This window comes from Octopus sinensis, linkage group LG6, assembly GCF_006345805.1.
Source record: "Octopus sinensis linkage group LG6, ASM634580v1, whole genome shotgun sequence".
Taxonomy (NCBI): Eukaryota; Metazoa; Mollusca; class Cephalopoda; order Octopoda; family Octopodidae; genus Octopus; species Octopus sinensis.
The window spans coordinates 34,937,311-34,949,246 of record NC_043002.1 but is presented as its reverse complement, the minus strand read 5'-3'; the positions used below and the strand labels follow the sequence as shown (position 1 = coordinate 34,949,246).

Sequence of the window (11,936 nt, the reverse complement as noted above, 5' to 3'; positions counted from 1 at the left end):
ATCTTGCATTCATGGTCGTGCAGTTGATATTCTGAACATTTAGAATGACATTAATATGTATTTCCTTTTAAAACATTTTCGAATATGACTTGAGACAGAAGAATCAAGTGACTCTTCAATGGCGGAAACAGTTAGATGTAATATAAAAGATGTAAGCGACAAGCTAACAGGATCGTTCTCATTGCAGGGCAGTGTTTAGTAGCATTTCGTCCGTCCTCACGTTCTGAGTTCAAATTCCGCCGAGCTCGGTTTTGACTTTTATCCTTTCAGGGTCGATAAAATAAGTACAAGTTGAGACTTATCCCCTGCCCCGAAATTGCTGATCTTGTGCTAAAATTTGAAACCGACATAGAAAGCATAAGTACAGAAATTTGGTGAGAGAGCTTTAGGTGGCTAAGATTACAGTACGTGACTGATACATTTTTGTTGACACTTGAAGAATGATCGAAATATGTTTACTGCGATAGGATTTGAACTCATTATATGAAGAATCGGGTGTTTTATATTATGTGCTAACTCTTTTATATTATGTGCTAACGCCCAAACGTAGAGGAATAAAATTATTTCATTTTTGTTTTTCTTTTTTCACAAGACCAGTAATTTGAAAAGAGGGACATAAAGGCAATAATCTACTGCTTTCAGTAATCTACCCGTGTGTGTGTGTGTGTATGTGTGCGTGCGTGTCCACAGCATCGCTTGACAACCGATGCTGGTGTGTTTACGTCCCCGTAACTTTGCGGTTTGACAAAAGAGGCCGAAAGAATAAGTACTAGGCTTACAAAGAATAAGTCCTGGAGTCGATTTGTTCCACTAAAGGCGGGGCTCCAGCATAGTCGCAGTCAAATAAAAGACCAAAGGAATAAAAGAAATATCGATTATATCAGTTGGTACTTATTTTACCGATCCTCAAAAGGATGACAGGCAAAGACGACCTCAGCAGCATTTGAAAACAACCTAAAAGCTAAAGAAATGCCCGGAGTGATATATAATGCGTGTTCCCCCCCCCCCATCTATTACTATATCTTGATACTGTTTCTGAGGACATTGAAAATAGTTTTGATATAAAAGTCTTTATCAAAGATTTTCAGAACACACACAAGACGTATAAAATGGTGAGGTAACATTTTGTGTGCTGTGACGGTTTCGTGGGAGCTACTGTTGTTTTGGTGTGGGGTTATTCTTCAACAAGAGGCAATGTGTCACATATGGGACATCAAGATACTAAAATACCATAATTTGTTTGTGAATTACATCTTTAACTCATGGCATTCAAGAGATGAGCCACTGACAGTCATTGATATCTAAAGTATCAGGTGATACTTGAGAGTGTACTTGGCTGTTCCAGTATCTCTGCCTCGCCATCATTCGCTGTAATGCCACAAAGATTTGTGATGTGATACCTCAAAACGCTTGAAAGATTAACTACAGTATTTTCTCTTGTTATATTCTTAGTATATAATTAAAGATGAAAGGAAGGGTCTATAAGAGTTGTGTGAGAGCTGAAATGCTGTATGGGAGTGAGACATGGTGTCTGAGGGTGAGAGAGATGGTAATTTTGAGAAGGACTGAGAGAGCAATGGTGAGAGAAATGTGTGGGGTGAAGCTGTTTGATTAGAGGACTGAGGATTTGATGGGGATGATGGGGTTGGAGGAATCGGTGGAATGGTTGGCAAGGGTGAATGGAGTGAGGTAGTATGGGCATGTGTTGAAGAGGGATGAAGAGCATATTCTGAGGAGGGTGACCGGGTTTGAGGTAAATGGAGCACGAAAGCAAGGTAGACCAAGGAAAAGGTGAAGGAGGAGGAGATTGGGAGGGTTGGTTTGAAAAACGAGGATGCCCAAAACCAGGCAAGATGGTGAGATGGTGTGGAGGCGGTTGCTATGGCATTGAGGTAGATCCGACCACCCCTGTTAGCGGGGACAAAACCCGGATTTAAAACACTGGATGATAATGATGGGAATAATTGAAAGAGTCAAGTATGCATGCTTTTTTTTTTATTATTATTTTGTAATTTATTGTCCATTAAAATGAATTCTCAAGCAGTTTATAATTAATTAATTCTCTAGCAGTTTATAAATAATTAATTATGAATTCTCTAGCAGTATATAATTAATTGTTAAAAATGAAGCATTACATTTGCTCTGATATCTAGCACACTTAACATGTTATTTCTGACCAGAGAGTCTACTACTAATAATAATTAATTGTAACAAAGGCACAGAAAAGAAATTTGGAGGTAGGAAACAATCAATTATAATGAATCAATAATAAGTTGACCTCAGAGAGGATTTGAACTCAGAATGTAAAGAGCCTCTACAAATACCACAGGGCATTTTGTCTGATACTCTAATGATTCTGCCAATCCAACACTCTTAGGCTTCTAATAATAATTTCTAACTCAGGCACAAGGCCAGAAATTATATCACTCCTAGTACTTTATTTTATTAATACGCCAAAATAATAAACACTGTGGTGAGAACCCAGCTGAAATTTGAACCATAGTTCATAGCATGATATATTTCCATAAAAGGAAAAGAGACATCATAAAATGTCCTAATGCCAATTGGAATATAGTCTGGCCAATCAACACTGCTGACTTATTTATGACTAAAGTGGCAACTTAAGAGGAAGCAAGCAAATTTTCCCATCAAACAGATTCTAGAATGTTCTGTGCTGATAGTTACTTAAAGGCAAGCTATTTCAACTTAAAGCTACTTCAAGATTTTCACAAATCAGTTGTTTATCTTATCTGGTAGTCTCTCAACTCACTTATCTTTCTCTCCTATTTACAGACATTCATTAGCTGTGTCAATCAATAAATACTCATTATATGCAATGATTTATATGCCCTGTACCCCTTACACAAAATTAATTAATTTATTGAATGTGCATATGTATTGTACGTTTAATTTGTTGAATGTACAAATAAAGTGGTCATAAATATAATACCTGGAAACTCAAATGAATCATAGAATAGTTATTGTCAACACATGCATATTTGATACAAGAACAGTAAAAGCAGATAGGACTAACAACCACACACATGACTAAGTTGACCAATCTCTGACCAGGTTACAATTGTACAATGAGAAAATTAAAAAATGAATTTAATAGTTATCGAATTAGTTGCTAAAGTGTCTCTTCATTTTATATTTTTTAAATGGTAAACTGGATGTTCCAAGATGTAACTTCTTCAGTTTCAACAAGCATCTGATATGAGGTCACTTATTAGGCAAAGGGAATTCATTAATATTATTTCACTCATGCACATTAGCAGTAAACATTTGGTGAAGTATGCTTACTTCATTTCTTCCTAGTCATCACAAATGGCCCTCATCTGACACTTTGTACACAAGCATCATAAATTTGCTCTTTACTCAAAGAAAAAACTCTTTTATTACCAGCAGAGGTAAAATTCCCTCATAATTTTCCAACCAGTTTTCAATCTGGCTACTATGCTTTTAAAGCATAAAACTCCAATAGTAATTAGGTCATCTACCAAACAAAAGCTTTCAAGCACTTCTAAGTAGTGTTCTGGATATTTGATATAATCTATTTGCCATGAGCACTTACAGTTTAGTATCTTTGTGTGCCTGTTGCATATGAGGTTTACCACCTCTGTTATTCTGCATGCGGTTCTACATCTCATACATTCACATCTACACTGGATATACGACATGTAATTTGTACTCACTCCTTTTCTACTTATCAAGCATAATCATTTCCTTGTTGATGATAAAAGCCTATTTTCTTTCTTTCCTATTTACAACATCTTATATATCTATATATATCATCATCATCATCATCATTATTTAATGTGTGCCTTCCACGCTGGGATGGGATGGACGGTTTGACAGGAGCTGTCCAGGAAGAAGGCTACACCAGGCTTCTGCATCTGTTTTGGCATGGTTTTTACAGCTCAATACCCTTCCTAACACCAACCACTCCATAAAGTGGACTGAGTGCTTTTTGCATAGCACCAGCACAGGTGAGGTCAATTTTGGCATGGTATTTACAGCTGGATGCCCTTCCAAATGCCAACCACTTCACAGTGTGGACTGAATGCTTTTTACGTGGCATCAGCATCAGCAGGGTCACCAAATAACTTGCTAGACAAGGAATTTTTGAGAGGGAAGCAGGCAATGGAGGAGGTGATCTTGTGTCAGATGATGAAAGCTTAGAGTGTGAGAGAGAGAGAGAGAGACACAGAGTAGCAGAAACAGGTGTCTTGCTATAGAGGAGGTAAATGGTTACTCAGCTAGAGAGAGAGAGAGAGAAAGAGGAAGAGTGAGAGAAAGAGAAAGAGAGAGAGGGAAAGAAAGGTAACAAGATAGAGGACAGAAACAGATGTGCTGCTGTAAAGGGGATACTTGGTTGCCTAGCCAGTGGGAAGAGCAAGGGAGAGAGAGAGAGAGTGTGTGTTTGCGTGTGTGTGTGTGTGTGAGTATTTATATGATGGAATACAATTACTATTACATGAGGCTAAACGTTCTCAACCAATGGCTTACAGTGAACTGCTTACCCCTGAACTACTGACAGTTCTTTATTTCATAACAATGATTCAGTCAACTTTTAGTCACTTGGGGGTGGTTGGAATCCTTCCACAACAATATATATATATATATACACACAAACACACACTATATATAAACTATATATATATATATATATATATATATAAAAACAACACACATATATGTGAGCGTGTTTGTGTGATGATTGATGTAGTGTGTCTCAAGTAGTAATATTTAATTGGCATCCAGCTGTAGAAACATTGCCAAATTAGACTGGAGCCTGGTGCAGCCTTCTGGCTTCCCAGAACCCCGGTCGAACCGTCCAACCCATGCTAGCATGGAGAACGGACGTTAAACGACGATGATGATGATGATGATGATGATGACATTCCACTTGCAAGCAATCCTCTCTGTAGTTAAACTAGGAAGCAACAAAGTGTTGCAGACAGCTTCTCTCTCATCAAGACTTCTGCCAGACCACCACAGCCAAAATCAGTAATTGGGTGCTTACAACTCCAGGCTAATTTGCCAAGTTGATTGCTTTTTTTTTGCTTCATTTTTAGTATTGGGCTTCTGTAATTTTTAGCAGTTTGGTCCATTAGGCTAAGATACAAGTTTCTTCAGTGCAAGGTGGTTGTTCAGAAGCTGTAACTTTTACACTTTGAGGAATTAGGTTGCAAACTGCATTCTTAGTTAGCATGGTCATATTGCTTCAGTGTTAGCAAACATATATTCTAATGGAATAGATTGTCAATTGCAAATGGTATCTATTTAAATGTATAAAAACTTAAAAATTGCTTACGTAAATATATTGTGTATGTGGCCATGTGTTAAGAAGTTTACTTCTGACCCAGTGGTTCCAGGTTCAGTACCACAGTGTGACATCTTGGGCAAATGTCTTCTACTAGAGCCCCAGGTCAACCAAAGTCTTGTGACAAGATTTGGTAGACAGAAACTGAAAGCAGCTTGTAGTGCGTATATATATATATATATATATATATATATATATATATATATATAACCACAGATTTACAGTATAAAATGGTGATGGATACATGGAATTCTTTACTAACCTAAACAATATTTTAGCTTAGTGTCCTAACAGGTATTGATGGTGGTGGTGTCAGAAGTCTGAATGGTGTGTATATGGCAGTTGTGATGGCAATGGTGGTGGTACTGGTGATGGTGATGGTTGAAAGCAACAGTGAGAGAAAGAAAGAGTTTAGACAGAAAAAAATTGTACTGACCCCGAATGGGAAGACAAAAGAATGCTGTTTATCATGCAGCTGTGCAATAAGTTCCAAGTCGACAAATTATATCATTGTTTTGATGAAAATTGTTCAAAGCTTGAAAAATATTGGTCAAGTTTAATAAAATTTAATAAGCACTCAATGCATGAAGTGTCATTGTTGGGTCTAAGGCCCAATGAAGAGCGCTCCACAGGAGCTAGCTTAAAAACCATCCGATAGGGTAGCTTTTAAGCTAGTGTGTGTTACATATATTGTATCATACCTTGGTACTGTGTGGATTGAGATCCTTGTTGACAGGCCCCTGATATTAAATAAAGTGTTAAAACTCACAATATGCAAATTAGTACCCCCAGTTTTCTGTAGCTACTGTAATTGTTGAGTATATAAAGAAATTGGCTGCTTGCTTCTCTAGGATTGGCCAAAGTGATGCAAACATTTTTGATGATATTCTATGATTATGGTTGTTCATAATTTTTTTTCCAATTTACTGAAAAATAGCTAAATAAGCTATGTTTATATATGTACTATATAGGTTATATATATATATGTTTATTTTAATATATATGTAATCGTTACCAAAGTCGCCTTACTGGCACCTGTGCTGGTGGCATGTGTAAAAGGATTCGAGCGAGGTCATTGCCAGTATCGCCTGACTGGCCCCTGCCAGAGCAGCCAACTGGCTTCTGTGCCAGTGGCACGTAAAAGGGCACCATTCGAGCGTGATCGTTACCAAAGTCGCTTTACTGGCACCTGTGCTGGTGGCATGTGTAAAAAGATTCAAGCGAGGTCATTGCCAGTACCGCCTGACTGGCCCCCGTGCCAGTGGCACATAAAAAGCACCCACTACACTCTCGGATGGTTGGTGTTAGGAAGGGCATCCAGCTGTAGAAACTCTGCCAAATCAAGATTGGAGCCTGATGCTAGCTTGGAAAGCGGATGTTAAACAATGATGATGATGATGATGATGATGATGATGATACACACAGACACTCTCTCTCACACATACCTAGAATAAACTTCTGTATAGTTTTGCCAATAAAATTTCACACAAAGGGACAAGTCAATGTGAGGCTATACAGAGGACACTTGCCCACTGCATTCTGCAGTGGGGTGAATCAGAGATTATATGGTTAGAAAGAAAATTGCTTAACTACACAGTCATGCCAGTGCTTCAACAAGCATACAAAATAAGCAACAAACTATTGATGACACTGATTCCAAAATTATGCCAGTGAGAATGTCTCAGAAATGAACTCCATGAGGTGGAGTGGCTGCCGCAGTATCACAGGCCATTCTCTATGGCAACGCTATTGTGGTCATTTGTTCTGGGGATTGTGGCCCATCACTCCCTCCCCTCTATCTTCTGCTTTACCCCCTCGTTTTTTTTCTTTCTTTTTTTCTGTTTTTTTGTATAATTATAACATTTTAAATGTTCTAATTTAAAATGTGAGCTGTCGTATAACTGACTGTAGAAATAAAGCTTTTTTCTGATTAATTACACCAGTTATATTTACGAGGGGCGTTCAATAAGTAATGCCCCTGACCCACTTCCCATAGCAGTAGAGCAACGAAACTTGGCACAGTTATTAGTCTTTTTCTACATAGGAACCACCCAGAGTTACGCATTTCTCCCATTGTTTGATGCAGCTCTGGAGACCGTTTTTGTAGAAGACCCCAGCTTGGTCCTCCAACCTGAACGTGACTTCAGAAATCAAGGCTGCATCATCTGGGAAACGCTTTCCTTTCAAAAACAACTTCATGACTGGGAAGAGGTGAAAATCAGAGGGTGCAAGGTCAGGAAAGTAGGAGGATGGGGGAGGAGTTCATAGCCATACGCCTGTGCTTCTGATCTGGCGACAAGCGAGTTGTGGACCGGAGCGTTGTCCTGCAGGAGGAGGATGTCTTTGCTGATCTTGCCCCACCTCTTGATTTTGATAACTTCTCTTAATTTCCTCAAAAGTGAAGCATAATAGGCTCCTGCAATTGTGGTACCCTTTGCCAGGAAATCTGTCATCACTACTCCGTCCTGGTCCCAGAAGACTGTGAGCATGACCTTGCCAGCGGAGGGCTGCACCCTTGCCTTCTTTGGAGGGGGTGAGTCCCGGTGCTTCCACTGCATTGACTGGGCTTTGGTCTCTGGATCATCGTGATGGACCCAGGTTTCATCCTGTGTAATCAGTCTTTTGAAAAATTTTGACTCATCTTCTTGGCACATCTCCAAATTCACCCTCGAGCACTCGACGCGTTCTTGCTTCTGGAAAGGCGTGAGCAACCTGGGAATCCATCTGGCAGACACCTTTTGCATATGCAAATGGTCATGAATGATAGTTTCCACAGATCCGGTACTAATCTTGACCTCATGGGCTATTTGGCGAATAATTATGCGTCGATCTTCCAAAATGGCAGCCTCAACTTGACGGACAGATGCGTCATTAATGGCAGAAGGGGCGACCAGATCTGGGAGCTGTTTCCACAGAGTTCCAACCATGTTTGAATTCACGATGCCAGCGTTTTACAAGGTCATATGATGGGGCATCATCACCATAAGTTACTTTCATTTCATCAAAAGTCTCCCGTGGTGTGCGTCCTTTCAAATACAAAAACCGGATCACTGCTCAACACTCAACAGGCTCCATTTCACACTTGACTCGGTTCAAACACCTGTAAATCAGAAACCACAAGTAATTCAGAGCTGTAATTTGCCACTTACTCTATAGAGATATAAATGATTGCACATGCAAAATTTCAGCTAGATCCAACAACTGCAAGTGGGTCAGAGGCATTACTTATTGAACGTCCCTCGTAGATTCAGTTTAGTTACATTAATCTGAATATTCAGGCTCATCTGGTTATGTTATAAGTAAAAAAATGATAAACTTAATATAAGTTTAAACCATCATTAGAATCATCCTCTAAGATGGAAATCTAAATTTCACATCAGAATATACATAAGATATTGAAAGAATGTATTTTTATTAGACATCATATACACATCTTATGGTATGAAGAAATACTTCATTTTATGATTTGTGTATATCTTTGTAACATAAGAATTATAATAATGTTCCATTATTCATTTATTTACCTACAATGTCAAATAAATCAACAGTATCATTTTCCCCTCTGGAAAAGTTAGATAGAATATGAAAATTCTGTAATAACACAGTGTTATTGCACTAGTGTTGTGTGTTTGTTATCACATACTATTGTAGCTTCTTTATTGTATGAACACTTTTAGATCAGGAGGAGAGAGAGCAAGTCATTGATAAGGTTGCAAATGACACAGAAAGGTCTTGGGGGGGGGGGGGCTGGGTTTATTGTTGGCATAATGTCTATGATACAACCAAATTTGTTTCAAAACATGAGTTTACATCAAAAATTTTGCAAACCAAATACAAAAAAGAAAGACACACATTTAGTGTTATATATATTCTTTTATTCTTTTACTTGCTTCAGCCACTTGACTGCGGCCATGCTGGAGCACCGCCTTTAGTCGAGCAAATCAACCCCAGGACTTATTCTTTGTAAGCCTAGTATTTATTCTATCGGTCTTGTTAGCCGAACCGATATTTTTTTTTAATGGAATGGCTTTAGACATTGATATAGTTAATTTTCTGTCATATGTTTAGTTGACATACAATTTTGAGAAAATGATTTACCACAGACATCACAGTTATATAGTGTCTCTCCTACATGAATGCATTTGTAAATGGTGAAGTTATCTTTTTTGAGAGAATGATTTATCACAATGATTATGGATTCACTCCAATATGAATAAGTTTTTATTTCCATGAGAATGACATACCACATACATCATAGTAGGAAGATTTCTCTCCTGCAAGAGTAATGTCTACGAGTAGCCAAGGTGCAACTTTCAGAGAATGATTTACAGATCACAGCGACATGTGGTAAATCCTGTATGAAAGTGGTTTTGTGAAATTATTTCCAAGAAATATCACAGTGATATGGTTTCTCGCCTGCTGAATGATTGTAGTTTTAGTTAAGTTACCATTTAAAGAGTACAACAGACCATAAATATCAGTGATATGGTTTTTCTCCTAAATGAATGAGCTTGTGAGTGGCGAATTACTTTTCTGAGAGAATGATTTATCACAGATACCACAATGATATGGCTTTTCTCCAGTATGAATACGTTTGTGAGTAGTTAGGTTACAACTAACGGAAAATGACTTACCACAAATATCACAGGGATATGGTTTCTCCCCTGTGTGAATGCGTTTGTGTCTAGCTACATGACTTCCATCCGAAAATAATTTACCACATATATCACAATGATATGTTTTTTTTCCATCATGAATGCATTTGTGTTTCTCTAAGTCACTAGTGAAAGTAAAAGTTTTACCACATATATCACAGTGATACGGCTTCTCTCCTATATGAATTTGTTTGTGAATAAGTAAGGTATTTGCATGAGGGAATGACTTACCACAGATATCACACTGATATGGTTTCTCTCCTGTGTGAATGCGTTTGTGAGTATTTAAGGCATTTCTATGAGAGAAGGACCTACCACAGGTGTTACAGTGATGTGGTTTCTCTCCTGTATGAATTCGTTTGTGTGTAGTTAAGTGATAATTTTGAGAGAATGAATTACCACAGATGTCACAGCAATATGGCTTGTCACCCATATGAATGTGTTTGTGAGTAGTTAAGTCACCACTTCTAGAAAAAGATTTACCGCAGATATCACAATAATATGGTTTGTCTCCTGTATGAATATGTTTGTGAACAGTGAGATTACTTTTCTGAGAGAATGATTTATCACAGATATCACAATGATATGGCTTCTCTCCAGTATGAATACGTATATGAGCAGTTAAGTGACTTCCATCAGAAAATGATTTACCACAAATATCACAATGATATGGGTTCTCTCCTGTATGAACGCGTTTGTGTCTGATTAAGTGACTTCCATCCGAAAATAATTTACCACAGATATCACAACGATATGGTTTCTCTCCTGTATGAATTCGCTTGTGTACAGTTAAGTGATAATTTTGAGAGAATGATTTACCACAAATATCACAACGATATGGTTTCTCTCCTGTATGAATGTATTTGTGTTTAGTTAAGTGGCCATTTAAAGAGAAAGATTTTCCACAGATATCACAATGATGTGGTTTCTCTCCAGTATGAATACGTTTGTGTTTAGTTAAGTGACCATTTTCAGAGAATGATTTACTACAAACGTCACAATGATATAGTTTCTCTCCAGTATGAATGTGTTTGTGAATATTTAAGGCTTTTCCATGGCAGAATGATTTACCACAGATATTGCAGTGATATGGTTTCTCTCCTGTATGACTGCGTTTGTGAATAATCAAGTCACCACTCTGTGAGAATGATTTACCACAGATATCACATTGATGTGGCTTCTCTCCAGTATGAATGCATTTGTGTCTAGCTATATGCTTGTCATTAGAAAATGATTTATTGCAAATATCACAACGATATGGTTTCTCACTTGTATCAATGTGTTTGTGTCTAATTAAGTGACTTCCATTCAAAAATGATTTACCACAGATATCACGGTGATATGGCTTCTCTCCAGTAGTTAGGTTTCTTTTTAGAGACATTTCAGAAATATCACAGTACTATAATGAATGTCCTATCTCTTCAGATGAAAAAAGTTAACCTTTTAAATTTCTCACACAGTTTATTTTCCCAATGGTTTTTTTTCTTTAACCATATCATATGGCTACAGTCTTTTATTTGTGTTATAGTTTATTCCAAACAAATATTTCTTCAGCCATACTTCCATCAATATGATCTTCATCAGTATCTGAAAATGCCTCAAACACCTTTGTAAATATGTCCAAGTTTAATTGGAATGTAAAATCATCTTGTACAGATTCCCAGCAGTGAATTAGAGAAATTATGCTTTTAGTCTCATTTCAGAGGAAATATTTTACTGTAATCTTAACAGTTATTATAAACAGACCTTTTATCAGCTGCATGTAGTTTCTTCCATTAGTCTTCAAAATATGATAACTAATGACAGTGTACCTAAGGTTAAAAATTCTTTAAATCTGATGTCATCTGATGTTCTGAAATAATAAAGAAACAGTATAAGATATAAGTGAGTAGTTAAAAATGTAGATTTAACAAAACATTTACATTAGCATACAACTAAACTGTTTCATGACTTAA

General features: G+C 37.4%; 1 protein-coding gene across 1 annotated transcript in view; it reads right to left on the bottom strand.

Moving 5' to 3' along the window:
• Window positions 1-8,547: 8,547 nt before the first annotated feature.
• Window positions 8,548-11,936, bottom strand: part of LOC118763775 (zinc finger protein 239-like) — a 29,519-nt gene continuing 26,130 nt past the window's right edge. Inside the window, exons 2-3 of the mRNA XM_036503504.1 lie at window positions 10,976-11,833; window positions 8,548-8,610 (exon numbers count right to left, since the gene is read on the bottom strand). Of these exons, the coding sequence (XP_036359397.1) occupies window positions 8,548-8,610; window positions 10,976-11,362 (450 nt within the window). The 5' untranslated portion in view covers window positions 11,363-11,833. The remainder of the gene's footprint in view (window positions 8,611-10,975; window positions 11,834-11,936) is intronic.